The sequence below is a fragment of the Hibiscus syriacus genome, unplaced genomic scaffold (assembly GCF_006381635.1).
Source record: "Hibiscus syriacus cultivar Baekdansim isolate YM2019G1 unplaced genomic scaffold, ASM638163v2 tig00110794_pilon, whole genome shotgun sequence".
In the NCBI taxonomy this organism is placed as follows: Eukaryota; Viridiplantae; Streptophyta; class Magnoliopsida; order Malvales; family Malvaceae; genus Hibiscus; species Hibiscus syriacus.
In genome coordinates this window covers 1,044,009-1,062,914 of record NW_024062865.1, presented here as the reverse complement: position 1 = coordinate 1,062,914, position 18,906 = coordinate 1,044,009, and the positions used below count along the sequence as shown (strand labels likewise).

At 33.9% G+C, this 18,906-nt stretch overlaps 2 protein-coding genes and 1 long non-coding RNA gene across 3 annotated transcripts; 1 reads left to right on the top strand and 2 right to left on the bottom strand.

Moving 5' to 3' along the window:
• Positions 1-624: 624 nt before the first annotated feature.
• LOC120141201 lies at positions 625-1,108 on the bottom strand. Its single transcript, XR_005517759.1, has 2 exons — positions 966-1,108; positions 625-879 (listed from the first exon to the last, which is right to left on the bottom strand). It is a non-coding gene; the product is annotated as an uncharacterized LOC120141201 (long non-coding RNA).
• Positions 1,109-4,250: 3,142 nt separating this feature from the next.
• On the top strand, positions 4,251-7,175 carry LOC120141312 (protein TRANSPORT INHIBITOR RESPONSE 1-like). Its single transcript, XM_039156231.1, has 3 exons — positions 4,251-4,896; positions 5,702-6,197; positions 6,302-7,175. Exons 1-3 carry the CDS (start codon positions 4,430-4,432, stop codon positions 7,094-7,096), a joined length of 1,758 nt encoding a protein of 585 aa, XP_039012162.1. The 5' UTR covers positions 4,251-4,429; the 3' UTR covers positions 7,097-7,175.
• Positions 7,176-10,695: 3,520 nt separating this feature from the next.
• LOC120141152 (rRNA-processing protein FYV7-like) lies at positions 10,696-12,432 on the bottom strand. Its single transcript, XM_039156083.1, has 3 exons — positions 12,160-12,432; positions 11,943-12,055; positions 10,696-11,244 (listed from the first exon to the last, which is right to left on the bottom strand). The coding sequence occupies exons 1-3, from the start codon at positions 12,341-12,343 to the stop codon at positions 10,930-10,932; spliced, it is 612 nt and encodes a 203-aa protein (XP_039012014.1). The 5' UTR covers positions 12,344-12,432; the 3' UTR covers positions 10,696-10,929.
• Positions 12,433-18,906: the final 6,474 nt, after the last annotated feature.

Genomic DNA, 18,906 nt, shown 5'->3' with positions numbered 1-18,906 from the left:
GTTTAGTCCATTTTTAGCCTAGAATTCCAGGGTACTCAGAATCTGTCGTATGGTCATGCCAAAATGGGGGAAAATCTGCTCTGTAACTTGGTCACTTGTAGTATTGTTAGGTAAATCTTAACTCTGAATTTATTTATGGATCCTGAGTAGCTGAAGCTCCTTGTTTTGAACTGCAGGTATTGTTAGACGCAAAATAGTTTGGTCTTGATATGGGCTTGGCATGTTCTGATATAAAAGTTTCTTGGTACTTCAATGCTTTCCGGTTTCAATATGAGCAGTTAGGATTTAACTTTTAATTTATTTATTTGCTGTACATATAACTGTTTGTATTGAGAAGGAGACATGACCACCATGTTGGTTGTGCTTTGTTAACATGATTGTTTCTTCGATTGTTGAGCAAAAAGAAGCTAGAAAACTGTGAATTTTTTCCGTATTTGTTAAGGAGTACATCCCCTGTTGGAGACTTTTGTCCATTTTTTATGTGCACTTCCTCATTTCTCAAATTGTGTCTGTTAAGTGCTCATCTTAGGTTATTTTTTAACGGTTTGAAAAACTGTTGATATTCACTTTTAAAGTCCTGGGTGAAAAATGTGGGAATACTAGGATGGATGTTTAGGGGGGGGGGAACAACGAAATTCCAACCAGTCTATAACATCATTTATCAACGCTGATAAAAGTTTACAGAATATATGAAAAGAGTAGGGAAAACAACAGTAAGAAGCAATTACTAGATTGTGAAGCTTATTAAAAGGCATTATTACACAACACAAGCAGAGCAGCAGGCGGCAGGTGAGAGAGGATTAGAAAGGGGGAGGGCCATAACCACGGGGTCCACCAAAGCAGTCTTGTAGTATCCAACAACAGCAGAGGCAGTAGAAGCTGCAAGTCCAAACAATGTAAAAAAGCTCAATCAAAACGCATTTAACTAGACATGGAAGCAGAATTGAGTAACAATGATTACTTACCATGAAGATATCATGTTGCACAAACCATTAGCAAAGCCACCAAAGAAACCAACAGGACCTCCAAATCCAGGGCCCCAAGGACCGGGACCCCCAGGACCAAAGCCTCCAGGTCCTCCTGACCCTCCAAATCCAGGGCCCCAAGGACCTCCGGGACCCCCAGGCCCAAAGCCGCCAGGTCCCCCTCCGGGACCTCCTCCAGGTCCACCAGGTCCCATTCTTAACTGGAAACTCGGCCTTCAGTCGGTGTTCACCACAAGGAAGGCGTTGCCGAAGTGATAATCTGAGTCTTGAAAAGGATCTCTGTGAGAAAATGTAGAGAAATTGGAAGGGCCGATCCTCTCAAGCTATTGGCGAATGAATGTTTTGGAAGTAGCTTGGACGCAATATGTAGTTATTCTGATAATATGTGTTGGGTGTCTCTTACTAGTCAAAAACAAGAAGCCTACCAGTCTTATCTTCCAACTACTCTTCTTTCACATACCCTTTTCATCTATCATTCAACGTTTACATGACAAATGCCAATAACCCATCGGTTGTTAAATTGAGGATTAATGTCACAATTAGAGCTTTAGAATCTAATCCTTTTTTCTTAAAAGGAAAACTGAAGGTGAAAATAAAATATTATACAACAAATGGATGTCATAATCTGGTCTGTATCTGATATTTCCTAATAAGATTATCGGGATGTTAAAAGTAATTTTATGCCGAGCGTTAGTTTCTTTTTGTTCCAGACATGTTTTTAATTTCAAAATAACCACAATAAATGAAGTAATTTGAATTTGAGAAAGCAACCCATTTCTTTATCATGTACGCACAATCAATGCATATTGCAAACAATTGGTATTGGTTGAGTAAACGTGGATCCACAACAATTTTATTATTTGGTTGCTTGAGGTGTGACAGTTGGTAATTGCGTACTGTTAGACAATCGCTGGCAATGGCATGATATATCAATTGGCTTGGATTGTTGTAACACATTATTCAATTAACCCCTCTTTAAATTCATTGTTAAACTGTTGGAATACTTCATTCAATTAATTTATTGTCCATTAAATCTTACATTTTTATTATAATAACAATAAATTGAAAATATGATTTTAAATATATATAAATATATAATGTATTTTATTTATTTAATTAGCGACGTAAAAAGTGTACCTAAATTGAGCATTATATCACAAATAATCGAATACACAAATGATTTAAAGAATGCAACAAACGTAGGTAAACCACTATATGACATTACTGCTGCAATTTGTTAAGTGCCACATGTGTGGCAGCATGGATTTCGGTCCACCATCAACGCTAACAAAGTAATAGCTAAATACTAAAGGGTAACTACATTGTTCATCACTCAACTCAATCTGTATTTCTGTTTTGATTACTCAACTTTAAAAAAAAAATCAATTTGATTGCTAAACTTTTGGATTACCCCTATTTTGATCAATCGAGTATTAAATCATAAATAAGGTGACATGAAAATTTTATGTTGACATGAAAGTTACATGTTGTTCACTTTTTTCCCTTATTTTTTTTTCATTTAATCTTCTTGCACACAAAAACTTAGACTCTTAAGAGTTTCACTCCTGTGACATGTTAGTGTCAAAACTATCATTCTTCACATTTTTTTCTAATCATCCAAGACATTCGCAAACTTGTAATTGTCTCCAACAACTCTATCAGTTTAGATTTCCTCAAAATATCTTTTAAAACTCGTGAAATTCAATCCAAAATTAATAGGAAAACAACCCAGCTCTACACTCTTCACCATCCAAGTAGTGTGGAATCAAGATATATATAGCTCATCTCCTCTTTATTCGCCTCCCCACTATTTAGATTTTGAAAAAGGTGTTCCAATGTCGAAAAATCAAAAGAAAAAAATAAAATAAAAAGTTTTTATGAAATTTCAAGGTTTTTTCACAATCATTGGAGAAACTTTTTGAGTGATTTCATAATTTTCTGAAAATATATCATGTAATAACATCATTATTTATTTAACAGAGAAGTGATCAAAATAAAAACAATCTCAAAATTGAATGATTTATTTAAAAATTTAAAAATTAAATGTCCAAAACGAAAACTGAAAAAACGTAAATTTCATCTCAAATGTATTTTTTTAACATAAAACAATAATAATTCAACCAAATACTTCAATGAAATGAAGTAAACTATATTTAGATTTACTATAGGATTGCAGGCTGCGTTGATAGCAACAATGCACAATTTCAAAGTCTAAATTTCAAAGTAACAAATCATAAATACATTAAACTAATAAATATAGTTTGAGTTTTGAGTGTAGTAAAATATTAATTAATAATTTAGTATTTTTTTTGTTTATTAAAAAATTAATAGATTAACAATTTATAATTTTTTATTATATATTAGTAAAGTAGTAATTTTTTTGAATGGAATAATTTTTTAAAATAACTACTAAAACAATTAACAAACTGTTCGCAAACTTATTAAGTCGAGTTGAAATTTGTTCGAGTTTGAGTCGAGTCAACTCGAGTCGAGTTATTATAAAGTTTTGACTAAGTCGAATTCGAGCTGCTCACCTCAACTCATTAAGCACCCCTAGTCGTAACCTTCGTTAATGGCGTTTTAAATAAATTAAATGATTAAAAATGAACGATTCAAGAAATATAAAACATTTAAACGAAACAAATTTATTTTAATTTATCTGATTTTTTAAAAATTTTGAAATCATCTATGATAATAAAGTTTGATTCTAGATTTTTAATAGCTTTAGATTTAATGTTTTAGAACTTATTTTAATAGAATGGACTTTGTTTTATAATCTTTGGTATTATATGGTAAGATTTTAAACAATTTTCATACAGTTTTTTAAAATAATTTCTAAAAAATTAAATTTATATTATTTTCACTATCTTAAATATAAATATTTTTTAATATCATAACAAAAAAAAGGAATTAACTGCAAAATAAATATAAAACAGAATTTGTTTCGAACTTTATAAACTGTAATTTTTGACTTGTGAAATATAAATATAGCCAACCCAACCTTCTGCTCCTACTTAATTCTCACATACACACCTGTTTTCTGCGGCTCCGCTTCGTCGCCTACGGATGAGATCTACATCAGCGGTCCACATCTTTTACATACCACGTGTCATCATCTTAAACGTCCATCAGTATCCCCACATACCTCTATTGTTTCACATGACTTGTTTAACCATGGTTAAAATCTAACCCATCTTCCCAACACAGAAAATTAAAAATCCTTATCCTATCATTTGTATGTCTTTTCACTTCACTTTCTCCATCTATACCTTCCTGCTCCTTGTAAGCTTCGTTAACGGCGTTTCAGATCTAAAAACACACCCAACTCTTTGAGATTCACTAAATTGTATATCAGCCGAACCGAAGAGTTTAACGAGGAACAAACATTTATCTTTTCCAATCAAAAGACTTTCATTTGTGTATCGTGCGTGCATTTTTAATTAATGCAGAAGAAAATGATGTATTCCTTTCCGGATGATGTGCTGGAGCACGTCTTCTCTTTCATCCAATCCGATAAAGACCGAAACGCGGTATCGGCGGTGTGTAAATTGTGGTACGAAATCGAACGTTGGTGTCGGAGGAAGGTGTTTATCGGGAACTGTTATGCCGTGAGTCCTAGGGTGGTTATCAAGCGGTTCCCGGAAGTTAGATCCATTGAGCTGAAAGGGAAGCCGCACTTCGCGGACTTCAATCTGGTGCCAGACGGTTGGGGTGGTTACGTTCTTCCGTGGATCGTTGAGATGGCCGGCGCTTACCCTTGTCTCGAAGAGATTCGGCTTAAAAGGATGGTGGTTACGGATGAAAGCTTGGAGCTTATCGCTAAGTCATTTAAGAATTTCAAAGTGCTGGTGCTTTTTTCTTGCGAAGGGTTTTCAACCGATGGACTTGCTGCCATTGCTGCTGGTTGCAAGTGAGTTTCGTGAACTCTTTTTGTTTCATTTGGTTTTGCAGTGAGAAAAGCTTTGCTACAATTTGCTTTTGGTTTAACTAGATTTTTCGGGTTCAATGTTACGTAGGATTGTAAATTGAGTGGAACAAGTTCTTCTGAATGCTTTACTCATAGATTCGATGCTTAGCCTTTTGTTTTAGTTATCTTCTTCCTTGTATTTTTTCTGCTTCTGCTTTTCTCAGATCTGAGGTGAGCCAGTTCCTTTTCATTTCTTCTAGGATTCCTTGTTGGTTATTATTAGCAGATTCGATTTGGGAATCTTTCAGATTTTGGATGATTAATTCCTGCGAGATGCGGTCTTCCTTTTGCTCTTTAACTAGATTCTTTTTCTCTTGATTTATTGTTACTAATGATGGTTTGTTTTTTTGTCAACGTGATTGAAGGGAATAATTTTCCAAGCTGGGTCATTATTTTTCTTTTATTTTACTCGGGTCTTTTTTGTTTGTTAGCCGTAAATTCCATCTTGTTTGGTGATAGTTATGGTTGACTGAGCAATAATACACGTAAAGAATATACAACTTTTCTTGTAAGTTCCATTGTAGGAAAAGAAGGTAAATTTAGCGTGGTAGTCTAGTCGTTTTCAATGACAATGACAGTAGTTAGCTTCCAATTTTGTTCAACAACATGATTTTCCATGTTCACTCTACGATTTAGTTTTTTTTTCCTACTTGATTTTCCCTTTTCTAGTTTTAGATTCTGATTGTTGTTTTTTTTACTCCAGTGTCTTGTATGTTGTTTTTGTGAATCAGTCTGCTTGGTAATGCAGGAATCTGAGAGAGCTGGACTTGAGGGAAAGTGAAGTGGATGATTTGAGCGGGCATTGGCTTACTCATTTTCCTGAGACATGCACATCCTTAGTGTCCCTAAACATTTCTTGCTTGGGATCTGATGAAGTTAGTTTCTCAGCCTTGGAGCGCCTGGTGGGTAGATGTCCCAACCTGAAGTCTCTTCGGCTCAACCGTGCAGTTACCCTTGATAAGATTGCCAACATTTTACGTCGTGCACCACAGTTGGTTGATTTTGGCACTGGAAACTACGCTTCCGAGCTACCGCCTGATGTCTTGTTGAACTTGGCTGGAGCTTTTTCTAGTTGCAAGGAGTTAAAGAGCTTGTCTGGATTTTGGGATGTGGTCCCGGCTTATCTTCCAGCTCTTTATTCCGTCTGCTCTAGATTAACGTCTCTGAACTTAAGCTATGCTACCATACAGAATCCTGAAATAATCAAGCTTGTAAGCCGTTGCCCAAGTTTGCAGCGCCTTTTGGTAAGCTTATTATTATGTTATCACTGTTTAATAAAAATTGAGCACTGCCGAGTTAGAATTGCTATCTTAAACGTGTTGTTAACTTAAAGCATTTTCAATTTCAGGTACTTGACTACATTGAAGATAGTGGCCTTGAAGCACTTGCTTCTAGTTGTAAGGACCTACAGGAATTACGTGTGTTCCCATCTGACCCATTTGGTGGAGAGCCGCATGTATCCTTGACTGAACAAGGCCTTGTCACTGTTTCTTTGGGTTGTCCTAAGCTACAGTCAATTTTGTATTTCTGCCATCGGATGACTAATGCGGCATTAGTCACCATAGCCCAGAGTTGTCCGAACTTAACTCGTTTTCGTCTTTGTATAATTGAGCCTAAAACAGCTGATTACCTGACCCTCGAGCCACTTGATGTTGGTTTTGGAGCCATTGTTGAGCATTGCAAGGATCTCAGGCGGCTTTCCCTCTCCGGTCTCCTCACAGATCGAGTATTTGAATATATCGGGACATACGCAAAAAAACTAGAAATGCTGTCTGTGGCTTTTGCAGGAGACAGTGATTTAGGACTCCATCACGTGCTTTTCGGCTGTGAAAGCCTCCGGAAACTAGAGATAAGGGACTGCCCTTTTGGGGACAAGGCTCTTTTGGCCAATGCTGCAAAGCTGGAGACAATGCGATCCCTTTGGATGTCATCTTGCACTGTGAGTTTCGGTGCATGTAAGCTGCTAGGTCAGAAGATGCCCAGACTGAATGTTGAAGTTATAGATGAGACGGAACCTCCAGATTCAAGACCCGAAAGTTGCCCAGTTGAGAAGTTCTACATATATAGGTCAGTGTCGGGGCCAAGGTTTGACAAGCCACCTTTTGTTTGGACAATGGATGAAGAAGGTAAGATTATGCATTGAAGCCTTTGTTCAGGCATCATGTATGAGCTCAGTTGATTTCAAGAATGAATGTATCAGGTACAAACACATTCCCAACTCATATTTCCCGCCTTAACTTATATGTAGCTTAACAGAATTGCAGGCGTGATTGGAGTGAGTGGACAACGTAGTATGTAGAGGGTATCAGTTTTACAATGTTTTCCCACAAGTTATAATGTATACAAGACTTTTGGATGTTTATGTTGTATCGTCTAGTAATCATCTTCAACCTCATAAAAGTTGCAGCAATTGACATCTTTTCTTTTGTGATGAATGCATGCATTTGAGTTGTTTCTGTTGAGAATGGAAGCTAAAAGACGACGATGAGTCCTTTTGTGGTATCATAACAGTTTCCCCATCTTTTGATAACAAGAACAAACTAGCAAGGCATGTTTAATACGGAGCAATCATTGCACATCCAACAGTATATAATCTAATCTTGTGGTAATTATGAAGCAATCTAACAGTACACATTTATGATTTTATTTTACCTTGTTTTTACTGGTACAGTAAAATCCTAACAAAAAAGAGTGAGTGAGGCATGGTAAGTTTGAGCGTATAATTATTAGTATTGTGATGGTTGGTTCAAAGTTTTAGGAGGCTCCTCGACTGTTGTGCCACGTGATAGACATTGATTAGCTTTTTGGATTCACGCTCTCTTTAATTTTTCTTCCGGTTTCTACACTGCCCACCTGCGCTCAACTCCACTCTTTCTAGTTTTTATCAATAACTCATCTTTATTACTCGGTCAAGGCTTAATTGAAAAATCAGCCTCCGCTCTTTTTATCTTTTAAGTAATTAAATTATTATTTGATCAAAATAAATTCTATTTAAACTATCATCTTATAACCGCTTCATATCTTATTATTTTAAAATTTAATATAAAAATATCTCAATTATATTTTTTCTTCTTCTCATTTATGTGTTTAATTTTTTTTGGTAAATCTAAGTGTTTAACGTTATAAATATTGTCATTTTAAGTGTATCGGTTGTAACGAATCTTAAAAAAATCTGTTAAATGACACATGTCAGATTCATGTAATTTTAAAAATCTTATTTTTTTCTAAAAGCAATTAATTGAAAAACCTTATTTTTTTTCTAAAATTACGGCAACAAAAAAAACTAAAATCCTTTAAAATTCTTAAAATCAATCCTAAATTCCTAAATCTAATCGTACCATCTTCCTTGTAGACCACAATTATCACCACCGCTCTTGGCATCTATGTTGTCGTTCTTGTCTTCGGGTCATTTGTGTGTCGTGATTTTCCAAAGTTTAGGGGTTTGAGTTAATTGTTTTCTTTTTCGGGGACTTCAATTTTTTGGGTTTTAGGCCGTCGGTTGAAGGTTTTGATGGAGGTTCAATCGATGGCAACAGTTACAAACGATTGCGGCCAATGTGGACATAGGGACTGAAATTAGAATTATTAAAGTCATGGAATTTTTTGAAGGTTGGAGAAAATTTTAACTTAGTTTAATATAATATAATATTTTATTTTAAATAAATTTTTTAAATTTATATAAATACAAAAAATAAATAACCACCTAAATAAGAAAAATGATATAATTTACACGTTTTTTCTTGCATTAAACCTTAATTTAATTAAAAATTATTTCAGCAATTTAAACATTTATTTTAATTAGTCGAATATGAACCGATGAATTAAGCAGTGCTGATTTTATTTTTAGAAGAAAAACAATTGTAAATGAGGAAAATGGTGGGTGGTACATCATCATTAATATTCTATCTGGTGTTGTGTATGATTGCAGGGGGTTGCTGATTTCATCTTTCTTATTTTTATTTTCCGACTTGTTTAAAAAAATATTCTTTAATTCATGCTGCTACACTGTCTCCACCACCAGGTTATGAATGAAGGCGATCCCCCATCCCAGCATTATTATTAACAAATATTAAATGGAAAAGAAAAAGACAGACGCAGCAGCAGCAGCAGTATTGAAACAGAAACGACCGAAGTTGGTTTAATTAAAGAATGATATGATTGTACAAACTGGACCCTCAGCTGCCAAAATGATTACTACTAACAACTAATTACTGTCAATGATCAATGCCAATCATAATGCTCTGCGTACGTGAATCCATCATTTTTACCTCTCCATTCATTATTATTTATTTATTTACCTTAATTCAAAAACACATAAGATGGCTATGAATACGAGGTTGTACTCCTCACTTGTAACGCCATTGCCACATAAGAATCCTGCTTGGTTCTCCATGGCATCTGTCTAGCAGTCACACTGAATCTGTTCATTTGCTTGTTTTCGTCGTCTCTATCATGCATACATATAACTAAACCTGGATATCATGGAACTTCTTGCACCAGTTATTTACCATCCCCATGGTGCTCACCTGTGTCAACAGTTAAGCGGCCTCTCCGGTAAGCTTTGGTTGTCACACGGGTGCAAAAGGTCGTGGAAAATGTTCTTACCCGGGACATACTTTTTCCAGAATCGACTTGATTCTTTTCAAACAGTTGTAACATACGAGGAGTGAATTGCCCTAAACCATTACAGATCAAAGTTGATACAGATTAACTAAATCATTCGGTCACATAGAGAATTGTGGAATTAAAGTTAGGTCCCCTCTCAAAATTTCAGGTCTAATGGTATTTTGGTTTATGGCGATTTAAGTTTAAATAAAATTATTTGATTCTAATTTCATCCTTATTAACCCTACAAAATATTAGAAAATTTGTTTTACATAGCTAATCATTTATATAAATTTTCAATTTTAATCCCACAAAAAAAATATATTTTGTATGAAACTCCCCACCCACTAAATATCCAAAATCCTTTTCTTGCAACATAATTACATTTGTACTAAATTTCCCCAAGTTTTTATTAATAAACCTTTAGACAGATAAGATTGCAGTTTTACTAGTGATATATTAAGATTTTTAGGGTTAATAACATATTGTGTTTGATATATTGCATTTTCATAGTAGCAAAATATACTTAGGTATTTTTTATTTTTTAAAACAAATTACTAGTATGTTAGCTTCATGAAAGCTACTGTGTGTTTAAGGTTTACATTTATTTATATTAAACAGTAAACACATTTAAAAATATAGTAGATAATAATGCAAAAGATACGAGTTAATCATTAAAATTTATTGAATGTACCTAGTAATTATGTAATGGATTTGCATTTAACCATGTTATATAGTAATTCATCAAATATTTATATTAATCATATTGTAAAAACTATAGAAAGTTGAAGCAACAATAAGAGATAAAGAACAAGATATGAGAGAATAAACTTTCTAGAGCATACATCATATGCTTGTATAAAACCACTATTTATAAGACTATTATCGAAAGAATAAAGGAGTGTTATAAAGAGATGAAAGGTGAAAAAACTTGGACTATCATCATCATAAGGATAGAGGGTGTTACAAGGATGTGAAAGGTAAAGGAACTTGGAAATTAAAAAGTGAAAGGTTCACAAGCAGCGGATCCAAAAACATTTTTTTTAGAGAAGGTACATATATATTAACAACACAAACTTTTCTTATGAGATGGGCATAAAATTTCATGGCGGCTCCAATCAATAAAATAAATAAATAACCAAATAAAACTTAGATTTCAGGGTGGGCAAGTATATGCGTGGATCCGTCACCGTGATTCACCATAATGGACATTTACTTGACATTCATAACTATTTAGCAGTATGAAGAAAATCCTCACTTTCGGGTACTTAAAACTACATTGGAAAACTGCACTGTTTCACATGTTCTATGTACCAGCTACCGTAAGCACTAAAATGAAGGACAAAACAACAAATAACGCGTTTCACATCACTAATTTGTATTACCCGAGGCACCACTAGGTGAACTCTGTATAGACTGCAAGAGGTGCTGGATTCTATATTTCATTATTGGCTGACCATGTCTTGTCTTTTTGAACATCTCCTTCCTTTCTACCTTCCTCTGGGCTTCAGCTTTCTCCCTATGTTCCTTCTTTGCTTGAATAGTTGCCTCCCTCTCTATCCTTGCCTTCTCTTTCTCCTCCCACTGCTTCTCATACACTTCTTTCAAACTGTGATAACTATTCCTCCTCGTCTTCGAATTCTTCATTTTGTTTGTCCTACTACCATTACTGTCTTCATTCTCATCCTGTAACAATCCTTGCATTATCAGACATTCGGTCTGTTCTAAAGTATGTAATGATTATTATGTCTAGTTGCATGCAAGGGATATCGATATAGATCTTGGATTACATGTTTCCAACAGAAACATTTAGTCTATTCTGCTTCCTCAGCTAAACATTAAGGTTTTCACAGGGTATGAATAACTTTTGAAAGAATCATATTCAAGAAGCAATCTAAGATATTGGAACCCAATATCACAAAATCTATACTCCATCTAATGAAGCCTCCAATAAACAGTAAAATACTTAACCACTGGTCCACTCATCTAATGAAACTTCTTAGAGCATGGTGTTGCAGATAACACAAAGGTATTATTGTCCTCCTCGTGTGCTGCTTAAACAGAAAAACACCATCAAGATTCTATCCACACACTGAAATTTCAGAGCTAAAGGTGCCTTTTGATGAATGAATCAGGCACCCTTAGCTCTCCTCAGAGGGTGCCTTGCTCTGCGGCGGTACCAAAGAGGACAATGGCTTTGCGCGATATCAGCACAATACTTATTGCTTAACAGAACTCCATTTATAACTACAGCTTAAAACAGATTTCACAGTTTAACATATCAGGCACCAGTCCATTCTAGAGCAACTAAGCTCCTCATATAAGAAAAAGAAAAAAAAAAGAAACTTAAGTTAATCACAATTTCAAATAAAATGAAAACAAACCTCTGGGATTCTTGGGGATGAAGGAAGATCGTTCTTCCCCTGATTTTGTTGCTTTAATGACTTCTTATACCTGTTAACATACTTAGCATTTTTATAGAACTCCCTTTTCTTCTCTGAGAAAAAAACAATACAAACGTTGCAAATAAACAAGGGGATAAACTCAACAACAATAAAAAATAAATAAAACCTAAAAAACAAAAAAGATGGAAATTTATACTTATTAACGCGGGATTGTAGTTATTGTTGGTGGATTTGGCATTAGCAAACGCTTGAAGCGAGAGACCGCTTCCAGTTCCTCCCAGTCGATTCATGTTCTTTTTCTTCTTCATTGTCATCGGTTTTGGGCCGCTCATCATACTTCGGTTCCCATTTCCATTTTCGCTCGGATTCCGATTCTTCATTGTCGCAAAAAATAGGAAAATTTTTATTTGTCAACGTATTATTGAATGTTGAATGAAAACCCTAATTCCTTTCTTCGTCTTTACAGAGTGAAACGTTTAGGACAAAAATCTTCATCGACAAATGATGCCTACAAATGGTCTGCAGTCTTATCTTTAGGCCGAAGCCTATATTGTTTATGGGCCGATATTCTTCAAGACCCAAAAATCTTATCAATGCTTTTATTTTTATAAAATTTTGGGTAAAGTGCATAATTGAGTCCATTTACTATTAAAAGTTATAAAATGATCAATCGACTATTCATATATTCCAAATTCGTCTTTTTTCGTTAAAAAATTGATGGTCGTCTAAACTGGATGTTAACCTACTGACCAAGATATGAAAAAAATCATATTTTAATGATGTTTATCGAAACCGTCATTGCTTTCAATCACTGACTCGACAACATAATATTTCAAGCACTGACTCGATAGCATAATGTAAATAACTTAAACGATTCTGTGCTCAGATTTTATCATATCCTGATGAGTAGGTTAACGTCTAGCTTAACCAACTGCCAATTTTTTTAACAGAAAATGATAAATTTGAAACATATGAATAGTCGAGTAACTGTTTTATAATTTTTGGTTATTTGGGCACTCAACAAAGTAGTATCTTATAGTCGATGAACTACTTTGTATCTTTCAATTATCGGAGACTTAACAAAGTAACATCCTATACTCGGGGGACTATTTGTGTATTTTACCCAAAAAAATTTCACTTCAAATACAATCATCACACTATTATTATAAAAATTATTATTTTTATTAAATTTTATAAAAATAATGGATTACTTTAAATTTGAATTAATTAAAATGTTTGAAATAATTCAATTTAAAGTTTTGTTTTTTCTTTTAAAAAATTAACACACATTTTAATCGGGACTTAAGGAAATATTGATTTTTTTAATAAAGTATAAAATTGTTGTAAAGCTATTTGGATTTAACAAAAGAATTTAAATGATGTTAACAAATTATATTTGAATGTTTTTAATTTGAAAAGTAAATGATAAATTATTGGAAATAAATGTGAGAGGATTCAATTTTAAATTTATGAAGAATATAGGAGCTTCGAGCCCATAATTTTAGCCGATTTGTTATCACATATTTTTGTGTATAAAAGATAACGTAATATTAAAAATTAACGAATTAAAAAATAAATTAATTTTTTTTGTGTGTGAAAATGTTAAATTTTTATTTTACTATTTTAAAAGGTCTTTTATTTGAGTAGATTTAAAAAGGTTAAATCATTATTCGATCATTTAAAATGGTTAGCCCATATATGAACAATTATAATACTAAAGTAAGGGCGATGCATATACCTATTTTTTAAATTTAATTAAATAATAAAATTGATTAATCGGTGAGATTCTAACTTTAATACTTAACTAATCAAGGGTACATTTGGTTCTAGGAAATATAGATTATTTTCATTTTAATTTTTTTAGAAAACAGAAAACATAGAAGAAAATGTGTTTGTTAGTAATTAGAAAATCTTTTTTGAAAAATGAATAAAAGTGAAAATATTAAAACATAAAAAATATTTTTAATATTTTCATTTAAATTATTCTGAAAATTTGAAAAAATAGGAAAACATAATATCTAAAATTTTAATTTAACTTATACGGGTTTGAATCCTTTAACAATAATTTTTGACTCAATGATATATGAAACCCTCAAACTTTGGTAACAAATTCAACGTGATCTTGAATTTTTTTATATTTAATGTGGTTCTTAATTTAAATTTTTTAATAATTTAATTTTGTATTATTTTTATATTTAATGCATTGTATATATTAATATTTTTTATATTTTATATTTAAATAATTTTTTATTTTTCTAAAAGGTTAAATAAGTCTTCAAACTTAAAAAATATCAATTAGACCCTCGAACTTAGTTAAAAAAATTCATTAAATCCATCTACCACATTATTGTCCATTGTGAATTGTCACATTAACATAGTAGATTGCCATATACGCATCGTGATAGTCAATGTTTGATTATGTTGGTTAAAGGATTGGATTGATTTCCCCCCTCAATTTAGGATCACATTGAGTGCAAAAAATGTTCAGGGTATACTCTAGTTCTTTTTTCAAAAGTTTGAGAGTCTCAAATACCACTAAACATATTTTTTTATTTTAATGACACTTTTGTGTGCTCTTACTTGCAACAATTTTCTGTGCGTGTGTATTTTTAGAATTTAATTAATGTCCAATATTCATTAATATTATATTCTTATTATAAACTAAAATAATTTTGTGTTATAAAATTTCTTATCAATTTTATTATTTTATATTTACATAATTCACATGTTAAATTATGTAATGAATTTTTTTTAATAATTATATTTTAATTTAATTATTTAATAACTATTTGTTCATTTCTATTTAAAAAAGTTAGATATAAAATACATTTTCTCTATTTTAATTTATGAATTCAAATTTTTATTTACATTAATCAAATATGTTTTCTAATTTTTAAAATACTAAAAAAAGACTACTTTTTAAGAAAAGTAAAAAAACAAAAATAAAAAATATTTTCTAACAGCAAAAGGGAAAGACTCAACCAAATGAACCCACCTATATCCAACCTTTATTTCTGGAATGCTGACATTCGACCATCTGTAAGTTGGAGCTTAAGGCGTCTTTTCAAACTAAGAAATGAAGCTTATCAAATCCTTTCTCTTGGTACAATGAAAGTGACTGACATTTAGGATGTTATTCGTGATAAGAGACCTCAAGTCCCATGGCAGAAATTAATATGGTTCCCTCTTCACATCCCTAAACACAGTTTAATCACTTGGATGACACTACTTGATAGACTCCCTACGAAGGTAAGACTCCACCGAATTGGGCTTATCAATGACTGCCATTGTGTGTTCTGCAATGCTCAATTGGAAACAAGGGAGCACTTGTTCCTCTAATGTCCTATGGCAGAACAATTATGGAATTCAGTTTTCTTCCACTCTGGTCTGCAATTTACTATCAGCTCTTGGGATGAATTCTTTGTGTGGGCAAGCTCTACTTGGAAAGGAAAATCACTGCTAACTTCGATTATGAAACTTGCTCTTAACGCCCTTATCTACTTTCTCTGGGAAGAAAGAAATAAGAGGATCTTCAAAGGCTGCTCCAGAAAAGTTCAAGAGCTATTCCTTGCCATTAAGGACGTCGTTCGCTTTCAACTGAGGGGTAGGAAAACAAATTGAAATGATATTGCTAATTTTTCCCTTTGTAAGCACTGGGATATTTCTTGTTCTTAATTCTTCTTGTAAGTAGAATGCTTCTATAACAGAACACTGCTGTTTGTAGCATGTTCTGTTCTTGTAACAGACTGGTTACTTGGGTAATGAAAATTGATGATTTATCCAAAAAAAAAGAAGTTTTAAATGATACCGGTACCCCTTTCAATAATTTCCAAAATATTATTACTAAAACGCATAGTAATGATCTCATCTATGAGCAGCTCATCAAGCGAAGTAGGCCTCTCATAGTCTCATTAGTTACTCTCAACCAAGCAATATGCGAATTTAATCAACTTTTTTGGATTTGTCAAAATGACCAACAAATTTGCAACGCAAACTCCAATTTCGCAACCCAGTTTCCAAATTCGCAACGCGAATCTGTAAATCGCAACACAGAAGTCAAATTCGCAATGTGATAGTCAAATTCGCAACGCAATAGTCAAATTCGAAACGCGATAGTCAAATTCGCAACACGAAAGTCAAATGTTTTTACGCGAAACACAATATTAATTTCGCAACACAAATGTAAATAGTATTATCATAAATCATCTCTAACCTAAAACCCTAAATCACAACTCATTCTCATCTCCATCTCTCACTCTCTACGGTGACACCCGTCCCCATCTCCGACGAAATCCGTCTATCTACATCTCTTAGAGCAACCCTCACAACCATTCACGGTCAGAAATGGAAAATCAACCACCGAGGGTTAGGTTTTTTAATCTCTTATTTTTATTTTGAAAATTTTGTATTATTATTAGATTTTTCTTATATTGATGATAAATTTACTGGTAATTTCAATATATATAAGTTAACCATTTCACTGAGATTGCTTAGTAAATTCATTTGGTTCCTGCCAATACTGCTAAACTGTTTAGTCTTTAACCCTGTGAAGTTAGTATTTGTCTTTTGTTTTGTCTTTTTGTTGAAAAAACCCTAAATCGCAACACCAAATTCGCAACGCAAAAATCACAACGCGATTTTAGTTTCACGTTGCGATTTTCATTTTCGCGTTGTGATTTTTATTTTTGCGTTGCGAATTTAAGTTTTAGAAACTTCTTTTATTCTGTAAATTGAAACTTGAATGAATTGCATTACTTCAACCAAAAAACAAAGACAAATACTAACTTCACAGTGTTGCTAATTTAAGTTTCAAGAATAAACTATTACTCTTTATGTTGTCCTTGAACCTGCACTAAACCTATATGTTGTCCTTTTAAATGTTTATATAAGTGCTTACTTCTGGAATGTTATATGATGCATTTTTTAAACTATGATGGAATAATGACTTGGGTGAATACCGTGCTAGTTTGAAACATATTTGGCTTTGTTTTCACTATTTAATATCATGTCTGTTTATAGTGTATAATTTGTAGTTTTTGGTATATCTAACTGTATGTTTATTGTTTTTGTAGAAATTTTTTTCGGCTGCATTGACCTTAAGGAATAAATTAAGCCTAGCCACTAAAATTGCGTCGACGATTACACCTATACAAAGAAAATTGTTTGAGGATACTTGCTTCGGGCCATGGCTGAAAGTGCAACATACGGTGGAGATGCTATGTTGACACATTTGTTTCTTCAGACCATGACTAACGATCTACCCGAGGGGATACAACGTAGTGATGAGGAGATATGATTTCATTTTCCTCCGGCACATACTTGTTTTGGGCGGGAGGAGTTTTGCTTAATCACTGGTCTACGCTTCGGACACGATGATGTAGGTCGGTACACTAGTCATATCGCCCGCCTTTCATGGTTATCTTGGGTTTTTCCTGAGCTGGCAAAGTCGAAGCCGAGTTTACACGTCGACGACTTGAAAAGATTATTTGATAAAGATGGCTTTACTCATATGGATGACCTTGATGTTGTCCGAGTATACCATTTATTACTTTTGCATGCCGGCTTTTTAGGCAAAGAGGGCAGAAAACCTATCTCGGAGGACCTAATATTATTGGTAGAGGACCTAAATGCATGGAACATATTTCCGTGAGGTTCATATCTATGGAAATCTACTGGAAGAAGTTGTCGTCTGCCTTTGAGGACCAAAAAAGTTTGTGGGGCGATGGTTCTAAATACACTTTGACAGGCTTTACTTGGGCCTTTAAGGTAAAAATTTCTATATAATGCTTCCAAAATTATAATTAATTATTTAACAATTACTAATGTTTGTGTATTATATTGTTTGTAGATTTGGATATTTGAGGCTTTCCCCAGCATACGGATATATGCGATAAAAAGATCAAATGATATTCCTAGGGCTATTACCTGGAAGAGGATCCACATGTTGGATTGGGAATAGTTACTCCCATATACGACGATGAATGATGTAAGTTAACACACAAATAATACCATATATAAACAAGTTATTACTAGTACAAGTTTAACTTTGTTTGATCTTTTATATTGTTAGGAGGCCAACAATCCATTACAGAGACTGACACCTACAGAGGCTGAGCTTGCCACTGATTGGTGGCAAGCTAGTAAGCGGTTTTTTTGATGGGATGGATGATGAGCACCCCCTACTTCGAGAGCCATAACCTGATCGGGCCGATTCTACAGCTCGACACACGGAGCCATCACCTGATCGAGCCTCTTCTCCACCTCCACCATCACCTATTCCATCACATTATCAAGCCTCTTCTCCACCATCACCTCATGATAAGCGACCGGCAAAGAGGCCACAGCATTTATCTCCCTGTTCTCCACCTCCACGGGATGAGTTAGGGGAATTACGTGATGAGGTCGGTGCTTTGCGTCATGAGGTCGGTACTTTACGTGAAGATAATGGTATATGGCGTGATGAGGTTTGCTCTTTACGTGGTGAGGTGAATTTTTTACGCGATGATAATGGTGCGCTACGCGGTGAGGTATCTACTTTACGTGATGAGGTTGTCGCTCAACGCGAGATTGTTTCATTATTGCAGAATGAGGTTCATACTCTATGCAATGAGGTAAATTTGTTTAATATTATACTAAAAATGCAAATAACCTTTTTTTCGGTATTATTTATTTGTTTATTTACTGATTTATATATTAATTTATTTTCAGCGGCCCGATAAGGTAGATGCTTTACGTCGGGTTTTTCTTACACGACGGGGTTAACGCATCAGACGTCTTGCACGTGCCATTACGTCTCCGTTCACCCCACTAGTGCCAAGACTCCGTAAGAATAAGCCCGATGCACCTATCATCATTCAAGAGGTGCCTCTTATCGTTCAAGAGGCCACTCTCATCATCGAAGAAGCCCATCCCACCGTTCAAGAGGCCCCTATCATCGTTCAAG

Excerpts from the sequence above, each read along its gene's own strand:
- LOC120141152 (XM_039156083.1), bottom strand. The coding sequence starts at position 12,343 with ATGAAGAATCGGAATCCGAGCGAAAATGGAAATGGGAACCGAAGTATG. Across the intron at positions 12,056-12,159 it reads CTACAATCCCGCGTTAATAA|AGAAGAAAAGGGAGTTCTAT; the intron begins GTATAAATTTCC and ends TTTTTTTCTCAG. Across the intron at positions 11,245-11,942 it reads CATCCCCAAGAATCCCAGAG|GATGAGAATGAAGACAGTAA; the intron begins GTTTGTTTTCAT and ends GGATTGTTACAG.
- LOC120141312 (XM_039156231.1), top strand. The coding sequence starts at position 4,430 with ATGCAGAAGAAAATGATGTATTCCTTTCCGGATGATGTGCTGGAGCAC. Across the intron at positions 4,897-5,701 it reads GCCATTGCTGCTGGTTGCAA|GAATCTGAGAGAGCTGGACT; the intron begins GTGAGTTTCGTG and ends TTGGTAATGCAG. Across the intron at positions 6,198-6,301 it reads CAAGTTTGCAGCGCCTTTTG|GTACTTGACTACATTGAAGA; the intron begins GTAAGCTTATTA and ends TTTCAATTTCAG.